Below are 27,818 nucleotides of genomic sequence, written 5' to 3'. Positions count from 1 at the left end.
GCCGCGGGCACGGTGTTTCCTCCCCCGCGCCCCGACCCCAGCAGCTCTGGCTGCCTCGCAGCTCCACGGAGCCTCAGCCAGCGCCCGGGGCCGGTCGCGGGGCGCAAGGCCGCCGCCGCCGCCCCAGCAGCTGCTCCGGGAGCCGCGGGCATCGCGAGCAGCGGGCACGGGGTGCCTGAGAATCCAGGTTCTGGGCCGGGGCTTGGTCTGCAGCCCGCCGAGCCAGCTCGGGCAGCGCTCGACCAGCACCGCCAGTCCGGACAGCAGCCGCCCACACCAGGCGCCGCCGCCGGGCCTGGGCCCGCCCCCTGCGCTAACGGGCCGCGGCGGCACGCCCTCCCCGTTCCTCGCGCCGCGCAGGCGCCGGGCGGCCGGCCGGAAGTGCGGCTGGCGTGTGGGCCGGCCGCGGGGAGAGCGCTCCCGCCCCGTCTGCCTCCTCTGCCGGCCGGGCGCGCCGCGGGCCCGGCGTCGGGAAGATGTTGCCCCTCTCTATCAAGGACGATGAGTACAAGCCGCCCAAGTTCAACCTGCTCAGGAAGGTGTCGAGCTGGTTCAGGTGAGCGGCCCGGGGCGGGCAGGGCAGGGCAGGGAGCGGCGGGGGCTGGGGACGCGGCCAGGCCCCCGCGGAGGAGCTCGGGGGGCCTGGTGCCGAGCGCGCCGGGGCCGCCCGGCGAGCGGGTCCTGCCTTCCGTCGCCGCCTCTTGCTGCGGGTGACCCGCTGTGTGCTCCGTGCGCAGGTCCATCCTGGCGGACAAGACCTCCCGCAACCTCTTTTTCTTCCTCTGCCTCAATCTCTCCTTCGCCTTCGTGGAGCTGCTCTACGGCATCTGGAGTAACAGGTACCGGGGCCCGGGGGGGTGCGGCTGGGGAGGCGGGAGCGGCTCCCAGCGCGCAGGAAGCGGCGCCTCCTGCCGCGGCCAGTGCCACGTCTCCCTCTCGCCGGGGCCGTGCGCCGGGCCTGGCCTCCGCCTGGCTCCCCGGCCGGAAGGACCGGCCGGCGGAGCGTTGGGGGGCTGCTGGAGACCTGCGCTGCGGTGGGCAGAGACCCGCTGCGCCGTCCCCTCCGCCAGATCCCAGAGGCTCGGGGGCGAGGCGCTGCTGTTTGGTAATGGAGGAGTGCCGTTGGAAACTGGTGTTTGGCCGGCCGGCCTGGGCGGCAGTTTGCAGCAGAGCTAGCCTGGGAGTGTAACCCTTTCGTGTCTCTCTCCTGGGGAACGTGGTTTCATGTGTAAGTTGGTAGTTAGATGGCAAAAACCAGCACCAAACATCCTTGCCTTGGAGTGTGAAACAGGAGTTGACACATCCTGGTATAGCTACGTGGTACTTATAGAGCATATAAATTGACAAAGGTGGAAAAGACAAGAGGGACTTGACTAAATTGCTACTAAAAAATCTCTATTGAAATATAAGCAGAAGTGCAAAATACCTCAAGCACTGATGTACATATGGTTTCCAGGTAGAGAGCAGGTAGTGGTGGTAGCATCATTTTTGGTAGAGTAGCTTTTTTATGATGGTGTTTTAGTCTCTACATCAATAGTTAGTTCAAAGTGGGCTGGCATGGAAATGTCACTTAAGCCAAACAGTACATCTTTGTGCATGGAACTGAAAGCAGTCTTTATCGAAAGCTGCAGTATGGACTCTTAATCAACAGTCTTGTAACTGTGTGAGGATTTTTTTATATGTAGTCTGTGTCTTCAACTATGGAATTTTTTCTTTTAGTAGCTCAGAAGATGCAGACACTTTACTCAGTGGCTCAGGTATAAAGAGCTTTATGTTCATGTGAGTTTGTTCTGATGTCTGGCTTTTAAGCATAACAATTTTTTTGGCAGCTTGGCTAAAAATGAAATCTATACCAGAAAAAAAACCTGTATAATTAAACTGAGAAGCTGAAGTGACACTTGCCAGAAATTTGTCACTGAAGAATTGGGCTTACTTGACTTGAGAATGCTCTTACTTATTTTTGTTCATTATAGAGATTAAGAATTGGGATTTTTCAGATAGTCATTAGTTGGACTTCTTGTTTGTACTTCAAGTCTATAATTTCACATATCTTTATGCTTAGGTTTTGGGCTAGAAAAATCAGTATTTTAGCAAGTATCTTCATAGTAGAGAAGAGTGACAGGGATATGATGAGGAATGCCTTCACTCACAGCAGACAGTTCATGCCTTGGGACATCAAACAGATAACAAGCACACAAGAAGTCCTATAAGGAAAAATATTCTTTCTGCCTGAAGAGCACAGCTCCTTTGCTTTGCCTGTGAGAGGTGCAGAAACGGAACAGTTGTAAAGGGGATTTTCTCTGTCACCTCCTAGCACTTTATTCCACTGTGGTCTGTCTTGAGTATGGCTGGTGCCTGATGCTGCAAGTGTCAGCAGCATGATCCTGAATTCTGTTCTCTGTCATGCCCTCGATGATGTCAGTGAGAGTAGGAGAGCACGGCTAATAATCTGCCATGATTATTGAGATGATTCTTCCCTTGAAATCTCTTAGTCTGTGGAAGCCTTTTAAATCATGATTCTGAAAAATACTCTTTTATCCCTTTAAATTTAAACAGATTGCTGTGAGTTCTTATGCTAGATGTTCTTATTTCTAAATCTATTATTTGAGCCCCCCAAATTTTTGTCCACAAGTTCTAAAAGTTGTCTTTTTCTTTTTAATGTCTTACGTTCTCCTTAGTTTTGTTTGCCAAGTATGTAGTTTCCTGAACTCATGTAGCAGTTCTGTCATTTATGTGATCCTTCTACAACTACTCTGGTATTGATGTTCTTGAAGCACAGACAACTGAACTGGATGTGGTATTTTGCTAGCTCAGAAGTTGTTTAAGGCTGAAAACTGCTGCTTGGGCTGTTGTGTTTTAAAATACTATTGCATGCATACTCGTATAAACTTGTATAAGCTTCTCATTTAGACACAATGTGTTTAGAGTACAGGGCTTCCACTAGGTAATCCTCTGGGTGATGTGTTCCAGTTCTAACAGAAGTTCTTGCATACATCCCATCTTGCTAACGGTTGACTGGATCACTTGTTTGCTTTAGTAATCACTTGCACCCAGATTTTTAAGGCGTCATTAATTTACAGGTCATTTTTTTTAAAAGCTTCAGATGAAATCAGGTTGGCCTCTTACTAGGCTTTCTGTTGTTTGCACTGTTGAGTTGTGTGTGGGTGTATCTCTAACAGACAGCATGTTTAAGCCATGTGGTGGATTGCATTGCCAACACTGTCTGTACTGATCCTTCCAGAAATCCACATGCCTCTGTCTCCTTGGAGATGTTAACTTAGGTCATGAAAGCAGCACAGCTGTGCTGGTGTTGCACCTGTGGTAAGTCTCGCCTCTGAGATTTGCAGGTGTGAGCACAGTGCCATGAGAGCTTGCTATATGATTCCTGGTTCTAGAGTTAGTATGGGATTTTGTTTCACTCACAGTCCTTATATATTCTTATCTTTCCTAGGTGACTATTCAAACCAAACCAAAACAACACCAAAAAAAACCCCAACAACACAAAAAAACTCCACAAACCCCAACAGCACAAAAACCTCCACAAACCCAAACAACTAAAAAAAATCAACTCCAGAAACCACTAGCTATCTGTGTTTAGCCATGCTTATTCCATTTCAGAATTATTGCAAACTGTCACCCTAGTTACCTTCTACCTGAATATTTGGTGTGCTTTGTGTGTTTTCCCCCCCACTCTATCTTCCTTGCTGCTCAGAACCAAACCTAACATGAGCCATTTCCCCTGGGTTGGGGGAGGGAGCAGCTGTCTGCTACACCCTTCAAGAACAGGTCTGTTACAGTGCAAACACCTGGATGCATCTTGGATAAATTCTGTACTACTTTATGATTCAGGCTGTCTGAAGGTTTGTGACTAGAACTTTTGAAACTAAGCAGCAATAAAGTAAAGAGAGTGTACGTGGGTCTGGTGCTTTGGTGCCATCAGAGGCTGGCTCAGTAGTCAGGAGTGTTAACAAGTGTATTGTTTGCGGTCTTGCTTTTATTTCAGACAAAACAGAATGTGGTCCTAGAATTCCTGGTGTACTGAAACTCCATTTTTTCAGCCTGCTTCACTGATGGAAAGTGTTGAGTTGCTGCAGTGTGAACAAACATCAAAGACAGATTCTCATCTGATGATGCATTAGTTCTGAAATAAGATGCTTGAGAGGAAAACTGCGATGCTGAAGTAGACTTTGCAGAAATTCTGATGGCATGAACTAAAATTATGGGTGGAAGGCTTCAGACTTTACAGGCCTACAGTATTGTCACAAGTATATGTTTGTCAAAATTTTATGAAACTTTATTTTGATTTGATTCATTGGGGTTTTTCTGTGGTAGACATTAAAGAATTTTGACCGGTTTTCCCTCTGTGTGAAAACTCTTCCAAGGTACCAAGTTTGAAAATGAATTTGAGAATATTGGGTTTGTAAATGTTTAGTGCCATCACTGTGGTGGCATTGGTAGTCTTCAGCAGAACAGTTTTAGTGTTAGTGTACTGGATAACCTATATATACACTGCACATAATAGATACTCCAAAGCAGTGTCTTTAAATCAATTTTTCTTTAACTGGATGTGAAATTTTTACAAACATATGTGGGGTTAGTTTTTAAATGCAACTTATGTATATGCTTCTCCAGCCATACTTGCTCGTATGGTCAAACTATAAATCAAAATACAGGAACAAATACCTGCCACTAGCGTTATGTTGGGAAGAGATGTGACTGTGGGTGGGTCTATTAATGGGCTTTGGTTTGAGTGAGTGGAAACTACCCCCTGCTACCACCAAAATCTTATGCTAGGAGGATTTTTTGGCAAGCACTCTTCCAAAGGACTTTCCCTAAGCAGACAAAAGTAGTTTTGTCATGGATTTTTTATTGGTAATCTAGTGTGGATTTCTCCTCTGTGCTAGCAAAACCATGCCTGGAGCTTAGGCACACAGTGTATTCTGCTCATGTCATGCTGGGGTTTTTCATAGTCAGCATGTAGATCGTGGAATGTAACTTTTTCTGTTCTCTTCCAGTTTAGGTCTAATATCTGATTCCTTTCATATGTTTTTTGACTGTACTGCTCTACTGGCTGGATTAGCAGCTTCAGTAATTTCAAAATGGAGGTCCAACGATGCTTTCTCATATGGGTAAGTAATTTCATGCTGTTACCTTAATGTATTTTAGTAAATGTCTAGTTGGTAATTTTTCAGTAGATGAACAAAAGCTCTTTGTGCAGAACATGGAAAAGCAATGTTGAAAGTGTGTGTTTTAGGGCAAGTTATTTAACCCTTTACATTAATATCCCCTTAGGAATAGTAGCAGTGTAAGGGTGTTGCTTTTGGGGGAGCAGGCTCATGACTTTGAAGATCTCTGTGATCATACTAGAGGAAACATATTGCACAGCAGCAGTTGCTCTGCATTATCACATTTTCATGGCATCAGTGAGGCAAGACCTGCTGCTCCTCTCCTCTTGGAGAAGAGGAGGCTGAGGGGAGACCTTATCACCACCTACAACTACTTGAAGGGAGGTTGTAGAGAGGTGAGCGATGGTCTCTACAGCCAGGTGACAGGAGATAGAACAAGGGGCAATGGCATGAAGCTGTGCCAGGGCAGGGTTAGATTGGGTATTAGAAACATTTTTTTTCCTGAAAGAGTTGTCAGGGCTGGAACAGGCTGCCCAGGGAGGGGGTTGAGTCACCTTCACTGAATATGTTCAAAAAAAAGGGTAGCTGAGGTACTTAGGGATCTGGTTTAGCTTAGGATGGGAATGGTTGGACACGATGATCTTCAAAGGTCTCTTCCAACCTTGTGATTCTGTGATCATGGCTTTGTCCTCACAGCACAGTGAGGTACATTACAGGGAATCTCAGAGTCTGGGGCTCCACACCTTCTTTGGAGTGGAAAGCAACTATCTCAGTGCTCTGGCGCCTGAGGTTCTAAGCCGTGCTTCTCAAAGCCTACAGGCTCAAGATCCTCAAAGCTGAGGTTTGTCATCCCCCTGCTGCCCTTCTTAGATACAGCTTCTCTGTCAGGTCCTGCTTCAAGGGCATTTGTTCTCATTGCATATTGCAGTTGTGCCCTATAAAGCAATAGTTGTGGTACAATATGATTAATTTGTCATACTGATTAATTACCAGCAAATGAGCTGTAACGTGGGTTACTGCATTCCCCATAGAGTTAACTGAACTGACTATCAGCATTTAACTTCAGCTGTCTTGCCTAAGCATGGATCATGTAGTTTGGAGCTTAAAGCACTGGAGCCACTCCACTATGGCTAGAAATCAATTTAGGAAGAATCAATTGTATAATGAACTAATTGCAACGAAAGCAGGTTCTGTATTAATTACTGCTTTGCATTTAAACATCTGATGATTCATTTATTAGAGCCTGTCCACAATTTATTAAGTCTAACGTGCACTACATTAGAATTACATGTTACACTAATTTGACTGTCTCTCATTGGAAAATCTTAGCACCTGAAATAATTAATTTCTACTTCAAACTTTTACTAACACACACCACTTCCTCCACCGATGGGGGACCAAATTGGTGTATGGCTGTTTGATGTTAAACAGCAGTTTACATCAGCAGAATTTGATTAGGTGTCACATGCTTATCTGAATCTGTGGCTTCTGAGTACACATTTTTACTCTTACTTTGAGTAGAGATGATCTTAAGTGGGAAGATTTTGATACATTGAAAGTTTCATTTTGTCTCACTCAGATAATGGCTGACCTAGACCAGGTAATTTCTGTCAAAATACAACATAGTGAATTTCATATACTTACCTGGAGTCTATATACGTCATTTAGTGACTCCCTGTGTAATGTGACTGTTGGAAAACTAGAAGGTGGTACTCCAGTCCCCAGGTTCCCCTTTGAATGGAAGTGGTAATGTCTGCTATTGCTTTTTTGTTTCTTGCAGGTATGTTCGAGCAGAAGTCCTTGCTGGTTTTGTAAATGGCTTATTCCTCATCTTTACAGCATTCTTCATTTTTTCTGAAGGTGTTGAGGTATGTTATGAAGTCACTTGCACTATCAGTTGTCACGTTTTTATTTGTAGAGCATAGTTAAAGGGGATAAAATTACTGAAATGGATTGCTTATGTTCATATTTGGTTAAAATCTGTGATTTGAACAAAGAATAGTGCCCTCTGAAATTGCTGCTCAGCTTTTTCAATGTAACTGTACTAGCTTCTTAACTAGTATGTTTTCTTTGTGTGTAAAGATTGTGAGACTTATCCTGTCCTTTTTTCAGCCACTTAAGTACGTCGTAGAAAGATCTTTACTTCTTATTGTTAAGGGGCCAAGAAAGAAAGGCTAACGCTAGTCAGTCAGAGGAGAGAAGTTAGTCATAAGAAACTGAAATCCAGCTTCCTCACAGAGTGTACTAACTCATTGAAGAAAGAGCATTTTCTTCCAAATCCTGAAGTCTGATCTGACTGGCAAGTAGTAACAGCTTTAACACTTAGAAGGGCACTTTCTTGAATTTCTTTTTTTTACAAGACCATTCAGGTGATAATTTCAAGATGAAACTTGAAATGTCTGCACTGAAGTGAGGTAGGATTAAGAGTAAAATTAATAACTGATTGTGAGCGACTTGGATTTTATTTTTTAAAGGCAGGTGCAATATAAATGTGTTTAGACTTAGTGTGGGTTTGGTTGGGATTTTCAATCAATGGAGAGAACTGGTAAGAACTTGCAGGAACATACCCTCTGCATACATAAACCTGTAAATGCTTGCAGATGATGTTGGGATATCTTTCTTTTCCTGTTGGTCTTAGCTCCCATGCTAAGTGACTTCTTTGCTTTCTGTCACTTCAAAATCTTACATCTGCTGAAAGTTTTATTGTCTTACTGTTGCCTCTACCTTTCATCCCTCTGGACAGATAGTGAATGTTTCTTTGCCTGTCAATAGTACCTTACCCTCCTCAACACTCACAGTTAGATGCAGGTTGTGTCATGCCTAGAATGTCTCATTGGAGAAAAAAACCCCAAACTTCCAAAGAAAGTAGGGTAAAAAAGAATTTAGAAAAAATATATAGATCTCAGAAGTTTTCAAAAATGCCACCATTTGTTCTCAGTCTTCATTTTGTTCCCCTCTTACCATCAACCCTTCCAAGCAGAAAGGAAGAAATTGCATTCTAGACCCTTGGAAGTTGCTTGGATGACTTGAGCAGTCCACATATTAGAACAAACTTGAATGTTTTCATATGGTGTTGAGTCATATTTCACAGCATAATGAAATCTGCTTATAAAAATGAGCTAGACTGTCAGAATATTGTACTATACCTTTATAGCTTTAATAATAATAAGACTTTAACTTCAGACAGTAAGAATTAGTCTGTATACCATCCCAAAAAGTAAAAGTCCTGAGCAGTTTCTAACTATATGGTTACATATGCCTGTTTGTAAGAGAATGCTCAAAAACTCTGCATTTGCTTCTTGGTTTGTTGTTTGGGGGGTTTCTTTTGTGTGTTTGTCATTTGGGGTTTTTTGTTTATGTTTTTTGGTTTGTTTGTGTTGTTTAGAGAGCACTTGAGCCTCCTGATGTGCATCATGAGAGACTTCTTCCTGTTTCTATACTAGGATTCATTGTAAATCTTATAGGAATATTTGTTTTTCAACATGGAGGTCATGGGCATTCACATGGCTCTGGTAGGATGTCTATAATTTTCAGTACTATTTCCTTTCTTGGTACCCTGCATTCCAGGACTTTATAATCCTCCAGTGAGAACCCCAGTATTAAACATTAATGTCTATTTTAGTGGCAATCCTAGCCACATGTGTATGTGACTTGTTGCACTATTGACTTTTATGTGTTATCACTAGTGTGTGCTGTAGTTTTCATGCTAATACCCATTTACTGGAAGAGCTTGAACTCTAGAATCTGCTTTTGGGAACATGCATTATTCTGCATCTTACTGGAAGATATCTGTAGAGTGTCTTTTGGACAAAATTAAGCTGGAGTTAAGTGAGAGCTTGGCTGGAAAATGTACAAAACAGTGTCTGAACCAAATTTTAAGTATGGGATTCTTCAGCTTTAGGTGCTTCTCAACATAGTCTTTTGAATTTAAGTGCAAAATTAACTTACCTAAATATATAATAGTAAACACTTTGGGTTTGGTTTTTTTTCTGATTTTGTTTATTTTCTGCAAAGATTCCTAGTTTTTTTTAAAACAGCTATTTTTTCATGTGTTTACATCTAGTTCTGTGCACATTTTTCAAATTTTACTGAAAGTGTAGCACAACTTGTGTCAGAATTGGGAATGTGCAGAAAGCATTTCTCAAATCAGGTCAATGTTTTATACAGCTGCTCAGCTCAGATTTAGATGACAAACAGCTTGTGTTAATTTTCTTAACTTAAAGACATACCTGAAGATGACTTAAAAGATGAGTAGGGTTTGAGCAACTTAGAAACAAAAGTGAGGATACTTTTATCCAGTACTTCAGTTGATACTTTGATGTTGATATTTGTTTATAGGGCATGAACACAGCCATTCTCTGTTTAATGGTGGCCTCAGCCATGGGCACAGTCACGGAGGTCATGGTCATAGCCATGAACATAAGCAAGGCCATGGGCACACTCATGATCATGGCCATAGCCACGGACACGCTCACGGTCAGGATTATTGTCATGGTAAGTAGGCAGTTCATGTCATAGCCCACCTTGACTCATTTAAATTTGCTATTAATGGCTTTCTGGAGGGAAAAAAAATAAAAAGAGGGTCCTTGCAGCTTGTTGTGAGCATATATGAAGTAGTTTCACTGACTCTGAGGTATGTCATGCTGTTGCTGCATTTCGTGGTTCACTTTGGTAAGTGCTTTTTCACTTGCAGTAAGTTCACTTTTTCAAGCTCTTGTTTTACCTACATTTTTTTGAATGGTCTCCATAACCTTAAGTGTTGGCAAAAGGTAAAACAGATGCATGCTACAGTGATACAATGAAATGAGTCATACAGTGCCCTGTTGCAATTTTTTATCAAAATTGATAGACAAAGTTAAGCTGCTTTGCTAGTGTTCTCCATTCCAACAATTTTATAGCTAGTGGGAAAGATGAGCAAGCAGTTTTACAATCTGTGTTTAGGGATTGGTTTGTGATCTCATAGGAGAATTTGCCTGTCTTGGGTACTTGCAATCTGTTTTAAAGCTGGTTATACTGAAAAGGTACTTGGTATCTGAGCTAAGTTTAAATCTTTTCTATAAAGGTAAACAATCTGAGGAGAGACACCATGCAAGATGTGATCAGTAACCTTTACTATGGATAAAGAGAGAGTGTGGTCACAACCTTTTTGAAACAATGCAAAGGAAAGCCTTACTGTAATATAGGACTGTCAGTCCTTCCTGCCTAAGCCATAAACTAGAATTGAATGTGACTGAAAATGCTGCACATTCAGAGCATGGAATAGAGTGGTAACGTGCAGACAGGAGGTGACAAAAGCTATAAAAGTACTTACTTGTCCCTTCCTTGCTATTTTTAGTAGAAAATTGGTGCTTGTTTGCTAAGTATTCTCCTGGTGTTTGAATGGAAAGCAGGAACTCCCTCCTCTTGCCTCTTCCTTTCTCTCCCCATAGCCCTACCCCAGTAGAACAGCAAATATAGCTGTTTGTGCAATTTGAGAGTTGTCAACTTTTGCATAAATTATATATTTTCATATATATTTACTAAAAGCACTTTGCTGTCCTTCAACAAGTTTTTCTTCACATATCTTTCTGATGAGTTCCACAGAGCTATTAATCTGCTTGGATGAGAGGATTTTTTAACTTAGCTCATTCTCCAAGTATCATTCTTGTTTTCCAGTAGGTATAAATGCTTTCCTAAGTGAAGTATTTCTGGTTAGCAAATTTGTCCTTGCTCTTCTTTGCTTATGCATATGGTTTGAGTTCTTGAGAAGACCTTATTTTGGTAAATACAAGAAAGGTTGTCTTTCTCAGTTTATTTTCATTAAAAGCCAAATGTGGGTTTTTTTAAACTTTTATGTGCACATCTATGAAATCAGTTGTGTGAAGTGGTATTTTCTTTGGGAAAAAATGTGTTTTTAAGACTTAACAGCTTTACTAGGTTAAAAACCAATAGCTAGAGTAAAAGCTAGTCATTGTGAGCAACTTGTCTGCTGAAGAAATTTCAGAAAGGGAGACCATAACATAGTATGCCACTAGAGGAGCTTTTGTGTAGGTTAATATGCCAGTAATTGTCTTCACAGGTGACCATTCTCTTGAAGGGATGACTGGATCCAGCAAACAGATTTTACAAGGTATGATGAGAATAAGTGTAGTATAGTCTTACAGCTTTATCGTGGTTTCCCTGCTTGTGCCTCTTGTCACATGTGTTTTAGAAGATGTCTCTGGGCAAATGCTACTTTTAAGAAAAAAGAGCTGTTTTGTGAAGTCCTCTTCCACCTGTAGACAGAGCAGCACCATACCCTGTGCATGGCTAGGTGTTGAGACATTCACTGGAGTGCAAATGTAATGCAGCTCAAAAGAGAGATCCCAAAAGCATGGCTTCAGCTTCTGTTATTGATGCTGAAAAATGAAATCATAATCCTCTAGGAAACAGTGGTTAAAAGCAGAACCTAAGGAGTCTAATTGCAATCTGGAAATTGAAAAAAAGAGTATTCTTAAGATAAGACATATTTGAAAAATGCAGATTTATATAATTGTCAAAGGGTACCTGAGCTTAAAACCTGCATTTCATCAAGCTATTACAGTTGGTTTAGACAGGATGGTAATTCACACTAAATGGCTTGAAGTAGCATTGAAGTCCTTGTTCTCCTGAGCTTTAGTATAAATAAATTATTGATAAGATAGATGTCAGTTTTGAGCTTCAGGGGTTTTTTTTTTTAGTAATTATTAGACATACCCAAGTGTACACAGTTTTCTTTTTTCTCTTACTGGGTGATTTTTCTGGCTTGTTTGTAGTCCTTGAAACAGAACATTTTCAACCTCTTTCAGAATTTATAGGGTACCATATTATGTATATGTATACTCAGTGTTTGAGTAGAAGGTATTTGAAAGTCTTTTCATGAAAGGCACATTTTAATTGAAGCATATTAAAACTACTCAATTTTACATATTTTTAATTTTTCAATACTGTGGTGGGTTGGCTCTGGCCAGCAACTAATAACTTAAGAGCTGCTCACCCACTCCTGCAGTGGGACAGAGAAGAGTACTAGAAGAGTAAAAAGCAGGAAGTACTCTTGGGTGGAGATAAAGGCAAGGGGGGGAGGTGTGGGGAGAGAAGAGGAAAAATATCCCTAAAACCCCAAGTGATTCAAAGACAGTGGCTCACTCTACCAGCAGACCAACGTTGCCCACCCCAGCTTACTTGCTCTGGGGCTGAGGGAGAAAACAGTGGCCTTGATGCTGTGCAAGCACTGGTTAGCAATAGCTAAAACATTGGTGTGTTATCAATAGAGTCACAAATCTAAACCACAGCACCGTACAGGCTGCTGTGAAGGAAATGAAATCCATCCCAGCCAGATCCAGTGCAAAATTAGATGTGGAAAAATCACTGAAGGGCTGGTTTTGAGTTGTGTGGGGTTTTTTGCAAGGAGGGATTCTCCGAGTCTGGAGAACTGTATTCAAAAGCTGTTTAAGAATTGTTCATCCTCCTGCCAGCAGAGAGCGCCAAAGTCTAAATTCTAGGTAGCTGCAAAGGGCTTGTTTCTTCTTCAAGGTAAGAGTGAGGTTGTTTGTCTGCAGTATTGTTTAATTCTCAGCATAATTTGTCTTGGATTTCTTTGCCAAATAACTTCCACAATACCTTGTCAGTGAAACATTAGCATAGCATCTTTGAAAGCTTTACAGAGCTGTTTCTATCTTATACAGTGCTTATCACCGTCATCATGAGGGAACATGAGTTTCTTCACTGTAATATGGATAGATATTGAGTGAAAAAAAAAGCTACCTGTTAAATCACTGCTTAAATTGATAGCCATGCCATGAAATACCTCTTACTGCTAAATGCAGAAAGTAAAGTACATTTTTCAAATGCCCTGTGCTGTTCAAGTAAGCTGGAATACTATGAACTTTTTACTGTGTTTGAACAAAAATGGACCACAAATTTAGCAAGCATAAATCATGTTACCTAGTCCTTGGAATTCTTTCTTCATAAACTGTCTTTGAAATAGTCCATTGGCTTTAAGAATAGCAAGTTGTAATGGAATCAATTAATCTCTTACAGGTGTATTTCTACACATAGTTGCAGACACACTTGGAAGTATTGGTGTAATCATATCTGCTCTATTGATGCAGAACTATGGTCTAATGATAGCAGATCCTATTTGCTCAATGCTGATAGCACTACTTATAGGTGTAAGGTAAGCGTTGCTTTGAGTGGTATTTGGTGGTATTTTCAATTCTAGTTACAGCACAAACACAAATTAAGCTCAGAAGAAAAATTTTGTCTGTTGTGCTAATGACTTCCAATATTTGCTTCTCTTCCAAGAATGGCATGTTACCTGTGCTCTGTACAGCTGTTCTGATATGCTCTCACATGGACTATCTTTTCCTTTTCCACAGTGCTTAAATCTGCATGTTTTACCCCGTTGGCATAATGCTACAAAAATGCCTTTCAGGCTCAAAGCTTCCTCTCTGCAGTTTGTACATGCTTATGTAAACCAATGTACCCCAGTAAATGGAGCAGAATGGCTTCAGGGCAGCAGAGTTGAGCCTGCTGGCACAGGGTGTGCCCTTGTCCTTAACAAATCAAGGGTGGTAATTTTTTTTTCCAAACACACACACCAGCCCCTGCCTCCCATCTTCTCCCCCCCACAAGAACTGAACTGTCTTTTCCTTTATGTTTGTATTCTGAGACATCCTTGTTTTGCTGAAGATCTGATGGAAATCCTTCAGTAGATCTGGGCTTTCCTGGTTATTCTTTACCAAGATTGCTGTAAATGTGAAGCTGTTTGGATTAGACTGGACAAATAAACATTTCATTTAGTGATGCTGCCATTGAGGCTTTTCTGGCAGCAGTTGGAGTGGTGCCATAAGGCAGGATGCCACCGCTCCAGCCCCAGCCTAGTAGGTGTACACCTTTTGTCTCCCCAGCAGTGCTGAATGTTGTATAATTAAGTCCTACTTATTACCATATATGGCTTGTTTATACCATATGGGCATGGCAGCAGTCACAGAGTTACCCATGTGAATCTCCCTGTTTATCAGAGTAGGGCAACATGCTTCAGGGACTGAAGGCTCACAGAAATCTGGGTGCTAGAGGTCACTATAAAATTACCACTTTAACATAAACCCCATTTTTTTTACTTAAACCTCCTCTAATTTCATAAAGAACAAATTATTACAAACTACTATTGAAATTTTAAGAAGGAAATAAAATTAGCAGGTTACCAAAGAAACTCTTGCTGTGGTAAGTAGCTGAGTAACACAGGTTTCCATACCCCTGGTGTTTTAAGGGTCCAGCTTTGTGTGCAGCAGTGCCCGTGCGCAGTGCTGGTCAGAAGACGCCACGTGAATGTGAAATGTATTTTCTTCCATTCATACTGAGGTTGGACTGTGTTTCATGAGGTTTCATGAAAAGCTCTTCTAAGTCTTCTAGCACAGTTAGAACATCTGAAGGTCATGTTCATGCTGAAAATGCTGGAGAAGTTCACTGTTTGATGTGTCCTTTGACCTCATACCAGACTTCAGCCTGTAACTTTATTTTGCTGTTCCACAGTGCTATAAATTACCTCTAGAATCCTTATGCTGAGTGCAGTCAGCTGTGTCATAGTAGAAGCAAGCTTGCAGTTCCTGCAGACTGACAAAATGTACAGCAGTGGAGCTAACTGCAGGGCAGAGGATATTCTTTCTTTTAAGCTGCTCAACAGACTTAATTACTGGTGGCTTTATTGAAATGCACTTAGATAATAAACAAGATGACTGGAAGTTTCAGATGAATATTCTTTGAGACTGAGTCCCCTTTTGTGTTGTTTGGCTTTAATTGTCATTTACCCTTCTGGACATATAAACATTGTTTATTCTGCCTTATTCTTCACTGTGCTGTGTGTGTCAAGTGCACTCCTACAAATAATAAAACTTTTTCCCATAAGGTGATGTTTTGTAACAATAATACAGGGACCAAACTGATGTTTGCTTGTATGTGTAACAGTTTTGAACTTAATCTTAAATTGTCTAAATCTAACTTAGAGAAAAGACTACACTGAAGTTTTATGAAACTTAAAATTTGAGGGGAAAAATACTGTTTGCAAAAAGATTTTAGACTGATAGTGGCATGAGCTGTATCTAGTTGTAATTGCTTGCTGATGGAGTGCATGTGGGTTTGAGGCAAGGAAGAGGAGGATTCTAGTACAGGGATTCATAGTCACTTCTGTGGGTCTGTTTGTAACTTCAGCAAATAACTTATTGTGGGGAGGGGGGAGATGTTTGCTTTAGATTAACTAACTGTCTATTGTTGCAGAGGAATAATTATCAACTTGTGTGGTGTAACCCACTAGTGTCCCATTTGCTAGTTAGACCTACTTTGATAAGGTGGAGTAGGATAGGAGCTACATCTGTGCCCCAACAAGTGGATCCATGCAAGTATGTTTAAAAATCAGGATCTGTTCTTTGTGGCTGCAATAAAGCAATTGTAGTTTTGAGTCAAAGATGCAAAAAGCAGTCTGATAAAGTTTTCAAACTTCTAATTCTGTCTGGGGATTTTCTCCTAGTTGGGACAGTAAAGCCTTGCTGCTTTCAAATGGGGTTGTATAACAGTCCCAAGGTGCTGTCTCTTCTTAAAAGAGCACTGAAGCTGATTGGTTTAAATCTAATCAGTAGTGTACTTCATTGCAGATATTCCAAAGCTCTTTTATATGACTCCACATTTTAAATATATCAAATTGTCCATTTCCATTTTAGTCACCTGCCTAGACATCTGGTTCTACATTAAATGCATTAGTTATTAACTGATAAACTAGAGCAGACAATGCTCTCCTTAATGCTGTTAATGTTAATCAACAGCCCTTAGTGAAAGTAAAATCTGGAGTGTGGGTCTTCTATGTCTTTTGAATAATCTGATGCTTTACCATAAAGCAGTTGAAATGTCAAAGTCTTTTGCTCTTGGTGGTCAACTTCTTTGGGAGGGAGATTTCTTTCCCAGGAGAATGCCTCTTTATATGTGTATATCTTTAAGCTCTTGTGCTGGCCTTCTGTCACTTGTTCTCAAATGCCGAATTGCTGTATTGGACTAAGGCTTGCCTACAGAACAGGTGCTTTTATGTCATCAGGAAGGTGCCTTTGGAAGCAGTTGTGGATACTGCAGATGGCTATGAGTGTAAATCCAGAGTTGTGGTGGGAGAGTGGTCCAGACTTGAATATTTTCTATTTATTTTTAGATAGCAAGGATACACTATTCTGAATGTTACAGTCTGGAAACCCTGCTGGTTGTATATGGAAATAAAGTATACACTGAGCAAATTATTTTCATAGAGTTGGATATTCCCAATAAAATGCAAACTGGTGAATGAACATTTACAAATAATCATGTTGGTTGGTTGCTTTCTCCTCTAAGGGAAGGATAATCACACCAGTCTTCCTTACTTTGGATGTGTGTTTGGTCTAAGAAGTTAGTAGACTTCCAGCTGGAATGAGCTTGCATAGAGATGAATTAGGACAGAATTGTAGAGGCAGGAGGGCTTTTACAGGAAAAACAGCATTCTTCTAAGCAGTGTAAGGTACCTTGACAGAAGTCTTTGGATTCCTTTCTTTAAAAAGTAGTTTTCTTAATCAACTAAACCATCTAGGACTCAGTGCTGGGATTTGGAAAAGGTTGTGTAGCTTGCAGGATGATGGGTAGTACTGGAAGTATGTCTTGAGAAATATGGCTGAATTGTTTTCAGGGAATCTGTTTCTTGTTTGATGCTCAGCTTTAGGTGCATGTCTTTGAGAGGTATCCTGCTGGTAACAGGCAGAGGAGAGCAAAGATAAGGGTGTGACAGGTTTGAAACTAACAAGAACCTGTTCTTTTCGATTACATGGGCATGTTGTTTTGCCTTGGTGAGAGGTTGTCGTAGGAAGAGCAAAACAGTGTGCTCATGTGGCACCGCTGTATCATCAACTCCAAGCTTTCCTGTAAAGATACTTTAATGGCAGGAGTGTAAAGTAATCTAGAAAAGGAATTAGATTAGACTGGAAGAACAGCAGATGTTGAATTCATATGTCAGACAGCGCTTATGGAATCACTTGGTGTTTCTCTGCTTACTTTCTTGAAATAAGCGATTGAGCACAGGGAACTAACACAACTATCATCAAGACCTTTCAGGTTTTCAACTCTGGCTGCTTCATTAACAGTGTACTGAAATTTCCTTGAAATTTCAAATAATAATTTCCCTGAATTTTGTCTTAAATTCTGCAAAAGTAAATACTTTGCAATTCAGTTTAATAATTTTCCATAAACTGATGACTAAACATAATTTAATTTAAAAATATACACCAGTAAATCTGCATTGGTATGTTGCACTTCATATATCCAAGCAAATATTTAATAAAAATGTGGATATCATAGTGCTGTGACATTTTGGTGTACTTTATGCTGATTAAGTAGCTGTTGTGATTTATACCTTTGGAGTAAGCTGTTGGGTTTTTTTTCTTGGAAGTCTGATGATACTGTGTTTATACAGGTTGTTAGGTTTTAAATGCATATGTTTTAGGGATGTATATAGAACAGGTAGTCCACGTACATTAGGCAAAGGCATAACCTGTAGAGTTTGGTTTAATTTACTTGAACTGTAAATTGGTTTTGATTATTCATGTACAATTAATATTTGAACAAAAAGCTCAATCTGATGATAACATGAGCCAGCAGTGGCTCTTGCAGCTCAGAAGGCCAATGGTATCCTGGGCTCCATCAGCAGAGGGGTGGCAGCAGGGACAGGGTGATTGTCCCACTCTACTCTGCCCTTGTGAGGCCCCATCTGGAGTCCTGTGTCCAGATCTGGGGCCCCCAATACAAGAAGGATGTGGAACTGTTGGAGAGGGTTCAGAGGAGCCACAAGGATGATTAGAGGGCTGGAGCAGCTCCCCTACAAAGAGAGGCTGAGGGAACTGGGCTTGTTCACCCTGGAGAAGAGAAGGCTGTGGGGGGACCTCATTGCAGCCTTCCAGTACCTGAAGGGAGCAGAGGAACAGGAGGGAAATCAACTTTTTAAAAGGGTAGACAATGGCAGGACAAGAGGGGATGGATTAAAGCTAAAGGAAAGAAGGTTTAAATTAGATATTAGGGGGAAGTTTTTTACAGAGAGAGTGGTGAGGTGCTGGAACAGGCTGCCCAGAGAGGTGGTGGGTGCCCCATCCCTGTAGGTGTTCAAGGCCAGGTTGGATGGGGCCCTGGGCAACCTTGTGTAGCTCCAGGCCTGGAGGTTGGTGGCCCTGCCTGTGATCCTTGGGGTCCCTTCCAACCCCTTCTATGATAAGATGCCTTTACAGGTTCATGAGACTTTAAGGAGCACTTTAATATTTTGCCTTTTAGGAAGGAAATTTTCAAGAATATATTTTACATGAAAAATAACAACAAACTAGAGTGAAGTAATTAGTGTGTAATCAGTGAATCTAGTGTTCAATTCTTGATACATAGTGTTTTGTTTGAGAGTTTAAAATAAGTGTATTTTTGAGGGGTTTATGGCTAAAATGTACGTATACATTAACCTGGTAGTTAGCTGGCTTTAATCATGTATCCTCCCAGTTATTGTTTAATGTTCTGAGCTGGACTAGAGTGTGTTGTGTGTAGGTATGTTCCAGGGACCCTGGGTTTTGTGTTTGTTTTTTTAATATTTTTTTTTCTGTCTTTCTGGGATACTTGTATATTAAAAGAGGAAGTAAAGGTAGAACACAATTCCTTGTTTCTTTCCATGGGGCTATGTCTAACAAGCCAGTTGAATATCAAAGCAGTTGCATGTGAGTGCAAAGGAGAATTGCTGCTCTTTATCCAAGACTGTTTGTGTCCAGGTGAAATAACACTTCATTTTATGTGAAGTCTGTGCTTGCTCTGATTTACTCAAGCCTTGCCTGCTTCTATTAGTGGGTCTTCTGTTCTGTTTTCTGATATGATGGAAAAGAAATCATACACATGTCTGTGTAGGATGACTAAAGATTTTCCAGTTGCAGTATAAAGCTCTACAGCCTCTGATGTGTAACCTGTTTTGTCTTGAGCAGGTGCAGGAAGGGTTGAGCAGTGCCTCTTCAGAGAAGTCCAGCAGTGCTTCTAATTCAGATGGTTGAGCCTTCCCTTAGACATCATCTCTAGTGCAGGTTGTCAGCTACTCTGTGTTGCTCCTGTGATCCTTCACTAAGGCTGCTCTAAGGAGACATACTCTCTGCCCAGCTCCTTGTGAGTCAGCACAAACATTCTGGCAGTGGAAATGCAGTGTGGGACTCTTCTGAGATTGCTTTCACTGACATACACTTCTAAGCTCAGTAGAAGCAGAAATAGGGTAGCTTTTGTGAAAGTATGAAGGAGTAAGATCAGCCACTTCCCTTTTGTAGACTATGACTGCCCTACATACTAAAAAAAGTCAGTCTTTGGTAGGATCATATAGAAAATGCTTTAAAATGACCTTTTTGGAGGAAGAAAAATAGTCCACATATTACTCAGGTAGAGAGGCAAAGGCATGAAGTCAGATACTTCCCGTATCTCAAATTTCATTTTGTTTTTACTTGCTGTAGAAAGTTTTGTTTACTCATTTATGTATTTATCTGTGGATCCGTAACAAGCAGAGGGCTGGTAGTTTGTGGTTTTTCAATTGGAGGACTATATCCTGTAATTTCCTAGAATCTGGTAGAGTTGGTGTGAGTGGGGGGGGTTGTAGTGATTGAGTGTTCCTGGATGCTACCCCACTAGTATCTGATCAATCTTTCTTTCTTTACATTCTGTACTATCTTATGTAAGGGTTCATTTAATTGTAAAGTATAAATAGGATACACTTAAACCAGCCAAGTCTGTTTTACTAGTATTTTGTTTGAAGTTTTGGTTTTTTGGTTTGTTTTTTTTAAAAAAAAAAGCATTCCTGTTTCACAGATGTTCAGATTGACACTGAAGTTTTTTCCAAGATGTTCTCCTCTTAATGTGCCTGAATCAAACACTTTCTCAAGGCTCTGAACTGCTTTTAGTCTTTAAAGCTGAATGTTCATTTAGGGTTTTTTAGCCTTAAGATTCTAAGCCTTACTCTGAAATGCTGAAGCAATTTTAGTATTTAGAGTCATCACACAGAAGCCACAATTCCAGTATAAAGCAAGAACTTTGTCTGAAACCACTATTAGAGCCATATGTTTCTAGGAAGGCACCACAGACTAAATATGATACTAGACTGAGTGGAGTGGTTAAAGAAATGAGGCAATTCAGTCATTTAGTGAAGTAGTTTCCTTGGGTTACATCACTTTTACATTAAGTCTGGATCTGCATGGACACGATACAATATGAAAGAGCTTTGGGGAAGTACATGCCTGTAATGTTTGGGGCATAACAATATAAACAGAACTTACTTTTTAAAATGAAGTGTTGTATTCAGAAGGAATGTTCAGTAGCAGAGCTCCCAGAAACTAGCCTGCTTGGTGGTGGTGGTGTTTTGAGCCATGGTTGCTAAATGCATTTATTTACTAGGTAATGGTACCTGCCAGTCTTGCTTGAGAGTCAAAGTGCTGCTTTATTATGAGAACAGACAATTTAAAATTGGCAAATTGCTAAACCTCTGATCCTTATCTTGACCAAAGCTTGCACTCTCATAAAAATTGCCATTGCCCAGTAGAAAAATCCTATTAAGTTTTGCAGTAGGCTGACAGTCTTGGCACTGCAGATGTGGATGGTGGCTTGAAAAAAAGAATTTGAAATCTAGCTGTAGATTTTCAGCTATTGCATTTGAAGAACCTGCTGGTCTTGAGTCTTAGCAGTGTTTCTTTACCTTCCACAAAATCTATCCCATATCAGTAGCACCAAGAGCATTAAATGAATTCCCTGCTGTGCTCTGACTACAGTGACTCTGTAAGGATCCTTTACTCTGGAGTTGTTGCCAGCCTTTCTGTCCAAGATGAGGACAATGCCAGAGTCTTGCTAGCTGTGCCTACAAAAGCAGAGCCATAAATGGATGGGACTGGAATGGGTGTGAGTGTTACCTGAAGTCTGATGCTTTCACTCTTCATCATTAATCAAACCTTTGGTATTAGTGGCAGGGTGGATTTATCACATTCACATCGATGGCTTTTATCTGTTCAGACACCTTTCCCTTCCCCTGTAACAGTGTATGTGAAAGTATGATGTGCTGCTAACTCATTTTGCACACCTTAGCCACTTTGGCTATTACAGCTTGGCTTCTGGGGAGGATGTGTGCATGTCCTGAACCTTGCTGTGGGTTAGCACCTCTTTCAAATCCCAGTGCCTTGTGAGAAGTGTGACATTTCAGGTTCGAGGTGTGGTAATAAGAGGCCATTTGAAAATTGGCTCTGGCTTAGCAGCAACGCTTCACAGACTGCTTATACATGTGAAAAACCTCTTAATTGGTGAGTGTTTGGCATTAATTATTTTCCTCTCTTTTTTTTTTTGTAAATTAAAAAATGGGAGAAGTACCAGTGCAATAATTGCTGCAGAGACAACCATGTGTATTTTGCACTAATGACTAATTTAAAGAAAAGGAAAGTTTGGCCAGATATTCTAACCACATTTTCAGCCTGCTTGGTATCATCATCTTTCTCAGTGTTTTCTTCAGTCACATGAGAAGGAATTAATATTCCAAGCGCCTGGGGTTTACTGTTTGAGAGAAGAGCAAACTGTGTGGAGTTTTGGCTTTTAATTAAAGGGTTTGTGTTTCAGTAGTGTGCATCAAACAGTCTGAGACATCAGAAAACTGTGGTTTGTCATGTTAGTTTGGCTTGCAATAAAAGGCTAACATGTAGGATAGCATCCCTTTGGGTGCAGAGATGTGTGCAGAGGCTTCTCTGCTTTAACACCTGTGTTGAGGGCACATCACATCACTGCAGCTGACTGCTGGTCTTTCTAGCTTTTCAGAAAATACACTTCTAGCAGAAGGCTCTAAGTTAAAGGAGGGAGGTGTCACCTGGGATATGCTTCAGCTGTCACCTACAGGACCAAGCCACATCCTGATTTAGCTCAGTTCTTTGGACTTTAAAGATACTGCTGTTTCCTTTAACACCATGGCTTCAGGGGGTTTGTGAAGTCAGGATAAAAGCATAACTTGTGCAACATTATTGCCAAAAACTAGCACAGGAGGTTTCTCTCTTGAAGCCTTAGTGTGGGGCCTCTACCAGAACATGGGTAGGTGAAAATCTTGCCAGCAGAGAGAAATCTTTAAAGCCGCACTGCCTGCACTAGGAGTGGAGTGCCTTTCCCCACTCACCTTGCTGTGTGTGCATTGATTTGGAGTGAATGGTTCCAAGATGTGCTGCCTAAAATGGTGCCCCATTGCCTGGCAGGGAGACAGGGTCTTTGGTGCTTGTACTGAGTGCATGGGCTTAACCTTGGGTGATCAGATTCTTAGGTTACATGGTTTTCAGAGCAAATATTGCTTTCAAATGCATTTTTATGTTTCAGAATGAATCAAACAGTTTCACTGACTAAATCCTTTTTTTTTTTGGAATGAGTTCACATGTCCAATCTGCTAGACTTAAATCTCTGTAGGCTGTCTCTCCAAATACGCCCTGCTTGCCAATTCATTTCCATTCATGTACATTAGTTTTATCAAATAATGTAAATAAGTTGTGCAAATTGGACACTTTTTGTTAGTTTCTTTCATAGATTTTTTTCCCCTCACTCTTAGTGACATGTTCCAATAAAAATCCAAGCCACTGTGTTCTCCATCCCTTTCCTCCTTTCCCTGGGTAAAAATATGCAGCCTGTGTGTGTTTTTTGAAGCCTTTGGTTGCCTGTTTTAGAGAGGTCTTGTTAAATTTATGGGGATGGAGTCAGCGTTCAAAAATCTTGTATTCAGTTTGCATCCTGAACTTGTCTATTGGGTCTTTCAAGGTTTTTATTAAGAAGCAAACCTGCATGTTAAGTAGTGAGTTAAACTGGAATCAATTCAGCAGTGGTGTGTTTTGGCAGCTCCAGCTCCCTTTGATGTAATGCTTGTGACATGGACATTATTTAGTGAGGTGGGTCCATTGATAAGAGTTTTCCCTACACTTCTGTAATCCACTGTCTGCAGAACGTGACACTCCAATTAAGCCTCCTTTGGACAGGTTGGCAGTTGCTGCATTGCTAAATGTTTAACTGTCTCAGTGACAGCTCTGGTTTAGGCAGCTCTTGCCTGCCCATAATTGCTTCTTCCTATTTCTGAACGGGCTCCTGGGCAGCTGTGCAGCTGTGTGAGGCCACGCGATGGGCTGGAGTAACAGCCATGCCTGAAAGGAGACTGACTTGTGAGATGGTTGTTTTTCCAGAGGTTCCTTAGACAAGAGTCATGCACCCTCTATCTAACTCTGAGCTGAGCAGTAGATCAGCCAGCACTGCTTCCATGTACAAACGGATCCATCGCTTTAAAAATAGAAGGGAATGGTTAGGTCATGTTGTTCACCATCTGCAAATACACAGCTGGTCTCTGCAGTGTGTTCTACATGGCTTTGTGAGATTTGAAACAGCTTCTGCAGTTTCCTTTAACACCCCAGTTAATCTCTTACAAACCTTGTCTGCCTGCTTTTTGCTCCATTGCTGTGTGTGATCCAGCTGTGGTGCTCGTGCTGAGCACTGAAATTCAGCTTAACACTTTCTGAAACACGTCATCACTTTTGGCCTGGAATGGTGGCTTACACATTCTTGAAATCAGATTTCTGGTTCAGTATTGTGCAAGAGGTATCTGTCATTCCCTGGAAAATGTTTGGATGCTCTACTGAGCCAGATGTGATGCACTACTCCTATCAAAAAGTCAGCTTAATGAGTACTTAATAAGAGTATAGATTTTTAGTGGTAGCTTCAGGATATGTGCTTACTGCTCTCCTGGTTTTATTCAACCAAGAAAAGAGGGGGAAAGAGTAATAAGAATTAAATAAGGGTATTAAGTGTCGTCTTAGGATGCTGATTAAAACAAGGCTATTTGGTGGGAGGGAACCTCTAACTGCTTCCACATGTCCAAGCCTTGAGCTTGGATGAGACCCTGTATTTAGTTCACTTCAAGAATATGCTAAATTGCCCAAACGTTGTTAGAGCTGGACTGGTCCCTATTCATTTGGTTTTATGATCCCCCCGTTATTATCTTAGTTCATGAGAAAAATATGCCCGAAGCCAAACCAAAAGTCAGAAACATTTCAGCTGCATATTTCTGTGGTTGTTTGCAAGGGTTTGCCACTGAAGTAGGTTTTTTGGAGCTGTACTTATCAGCTGCTTTGTCCTATAACTTTTAAGACACCAAGAGGTTTCCTATCAACTTCCATGATTAAAGTATTAATCTTGTGTGATTGCCTACCAGTCGTCTCTGGAAGTTCTGTGGGAGAGAAGTAATCTTGTCTTTCAGACACCAGAGCAATTTTGTCAGTCCTTTTTCTGTACCTGGTTTTCATGGCAACTTTCGCTGTTTCTGGTGTAGCAACTAAAGAAAAACACTACAAGAGCATTAAGGAATGTTACTTTGCTCTTTCTCCTGCATCTTTTCTTCTTTTCTTTCCAGTATCGTTCCACTTTTAAAAGAATCCATTGGAATTTTGATGCAGCGAACTCCCCCTTCCCTGGAAAATGCCCTGCCTCAGTGCTACCAGAGGGTGAGCTCTTACACCATTTTTGCTTCAGATCAAGCTGCTGACTGAATAAGCCTCTCCTCAGCTGTGTGTATGAGGATGTTTTGTGATGTTTTTCCAGTAGTGCCTGTGAAAGGCTCCTTATATTGTACAAATGGAGGAACCAGTTCGATTCTTAACTTTCTGAAGTCCTGAATTGTGTGTGTGTGGCTTCAACTCGGCTTGTGTTTTAAAACTAGATATGGTGGTCTAGAAAAACCCCTCTGAAGCTGTTCCTCTCAGAGTACTTTGTGTTGATACAAAGTGTGTCATGTTTTCCTGGTTGGGTCAGCTTTTGTCTCCAGTAAAGTGAAGCGCACTGATCTTTCCTCAGGAAGTGACAGGATTGTAATCATTGTGTGGAGGGTTTGCTGTAATTGGGCAGTGGAAAAAGAAGGGTTTTGACAGGACAGACCTAAGCCCTCCCAAAATATTTACAGAGCTACTAATGTATTTCTGTTAACAGCTGTAAACTCTCACAAATTGTTTTCTGGGAAAATTCCCACATTTGCAAAAATGGTGTATTTCAATTGAATGCCCTCTCAGTTACTAAATTTGTCACACTTTTTTTTCTCTTGGGCATCACTATTTTGAGACTTTTTTTTAAGTAACATATATGTGGAATGTAAATGCAGCAAGATCCCAAATCATGACATATACATCCAATCTTTATGTTTCCACCCCCTTTACAATTACTGAGATAGAATTTTTGTGAAATACTGCAAATTGCACAGTGATTTACAATTAGAAGAATGCATCAGCTTTTATAGTATTTTTCTGTTAAAACACCCCAAACACCCAAAATGTAGTACATGCAAACATTATCTGAAGTATGTATTTTCAAATCTGCTTGTGTTTCTAGGTGCAGCAGCTGCAAGGAGTTTACAGTTTACATGATCCACACTTCTGGACTCTCTGTACTGATGTTTACATAGGAACTCTGAAATTATTAGTGGCTCCTGATGCTGATGGAAGGTGGATTCTAAGCCAGACTCACAATATTTTTACTCAGGTATGTCTCACCTGTGGAAATCATGTCTCAAAGTGTAAACTGCTGTGGCACTGCAGTTCTTTGCAGGAAAAATTACATGGCTTTGGGGGCTGGTATCAGCGTGTTCTGGAAATCTTCTCTGCACCAGCTGTGTAGAGCAATTTCAAAATACCCTGTCATGTAGATGGAGTTGCTGGATGCCTCTGCATTACTTTTTGATGCCACTTAATGGAAATAACAGCTGTAGTTGCCTGAGGTATATCAAATTGAGTTGAAACCCTATATTGATGTATAAGGAACCAAGAAAATAGAGCTTCCAGCCACAGACAGGACCTGCTTATGTTCCACACTGTGCTTGTGCTCTACATTTAATTCATTTCTACACTTCTAAGAATCCATGGTCTGTGTGTCTTTGGTTGTCTTAGTAACACCCATGCTGTGGTGATCACTGTTTAAAATGTGACAGTCGGTTCTCATGTTGCATGCAGTCAGTGTGTTCCTGGTTATTTCCCTATAGCTTTAATATATATATATCTCATATATATTTATACATGTATATATCTCTTATAGCACTTGTAGCTGATCAAATGTCTATAAATGACAGAAGTTTTATTAGAAGTTTATAGTTCTTGCCTTAAAATAATAGAAATTTCAGAAAGCCTTTTCTGCTGCTTTCTTATACTTTCAACCACCCATTCCAGTATAGCTACTGGAAAGGAATGCATTGCAAGTAGAACCTAGAGTCTACTAAAGTAAAATAGATTGAAAAAAAAAAAGCTAAAATAGAAAATTCTTGTCCAGTGAGAGACCTTTGTGAAGAATAAAGTGGGAAACTTCCTCTCTTACGCCATCCAGAGCCAGATGTTCTGGATTTATTCTTGATGTTGGAGGACTCTATGTGAAAAAGCTATTTCATGTTTCCACAATGTCCTTTCTCTGCTTTTGAGTAATGGAGAGTTCTGTGGCTGGAAAGGAGACAGATGTTCCTGTTAATAACCAGTGGTTTAGGTAACAAAAGTATTGTCAGCTAAAGGGCAGTATTTTGGAGATGTGTAATTTACTGCCATCTCTCAGTCGGTTGTACAGTGAAGAAAGGGGGCTTCTGACCAGGTATATTTGATACTGTAAATAAAAACCACTTCTGTCAATGGTTTAATTAGTGCTTGCATAAATCATCTTTTCAAAGCTTTCTACATGGGGGAAGGTCCTTGAGTGCTCACATGCATGCTCCTTGCTGCCTTCTAAATACTCTCCTGCCTTAGCAGCTCTTGTGTGCATGGTTTAGTGAATCATTTGCACATCTGATAAGCACATCTTTTATTAACTATTTTATGTATTTTAACTTCCAGGATGGATTTTTTTTTTTTCCAATTTTCTTTCTGTATCTTGCATACTCAATTTCTGGACTTTCAGGGGAAGCCAACTGCAGAATGTGCTGCTGAGTGCATGAATTCTTTTAAGCTCCCTGAAGCTCAAGGAATTTTGAAGTAGTCAGTCCAATCCAATAAAAATAGATACCTATACTTTGTTTTATGTTAGAGACTTGGGGAAGAAGGATTTTTTTCTTACAAGTATTCTAAAATTAAACTTTATGAATACTTTGGTTCTTGAGGCTATGCAAATTCACTGTGGGCATTGTTGTTTCTTGCTGAAATCTGAGTGTAGAGCTGCTTTGAGCAACAAATCCCGTGTTCTGCTCTTGTGCTCCGCGTTAAGCTGACAGCTCTTGAAGCAGCTTTCTGTACAAGAGCTGTACAAAGGAAATCAGGAATTGCTTTTGTGGGAGCTCTGTGTGTGACAGTGCTTTAGAATGAGTCAGGAAGGCTCATGCAGCAAAGCTGATGTTAGTGTGTAGTTACCTATGTGCACGTCACCGTGTGAACAGCTCCGTGCCCACACCGCGCCCCTGGAGTCCCTGAGCTGCCAGGATCGCAGTGAGTGATGCGATACACGCAGAGAACACGCTGCAGCAATCAGACCCCGAGGGGGTTTGCTGGGTAACCTCCTGGCACAGACTGGTGCTCAGGAGAGTTAAATTGCTTTGTCTTGAGAAAAAGAGGCAGCTGTAAACTCTCCTTTCCTTCTCCGCAGGCGGGAGTGCGGCAGCTTTACATACAGATTGACGTCGCAGCCATGTAG

General features: G+C 41.0%; 1 protein-coding gene across 2 annotated transcripts; it reads left to right on the top strand.

Annotated features, from left to right (window-relative positions):
- Positions 1 to 476: 476 nt before the first annotated feature.
- Positions 477 to 27,818, top strand: SLC30A7 (solute carrier family 30 member 7; the record flags this gene model as incomplete). Of its 2 annotated transcripts, none has more annotated exons than XM_084266092.1 (11): positions 477 to 556; positions 738 to 839; positions 5,016 to 5,129; positions 6,907 to 6,994; positions 8,512 to 8,638; positions 9,465 to 9,620; positions 11,203 to 11,235; positions 13,164 to 13,299; positions 24,583 to 24,673; positions 25,551 to 25,700; positions 27,771 to 27,818. In XM_084266092.1, the coding sequence occupies 11 exons, from the start codon at positions 477 to 479 to the stop codon at positions 27,816 to 27,818; spliced, it is 1,125 nt and encodes a 374-aa protein (XP_084122218.1). The 2 variants fall into 2 exon arrangements, with proteins under 2 accessions (XP_084122218.1, XP_084122217.1); XM_084266091.1 differs by having other exon boundaries at positions 11,185 to 11,235.

This window comes from Gallinula chloropus, assembly GCF_964237585.1.
Source record: "Gallinula chloropus genome assembly, chromosome: 6".
NCBI classification, from domain to species: domain Eukaryota; kingdom Metazoa; phylum Chordata; class Aves; order Gruiformes; family Rallidae; genus Gallinula; species Gallinula chloropus.
Note: the sequence above shows the minus strand (reverse complement) of the source record. Positions and strands in the feature narration are given on the sequence as shown.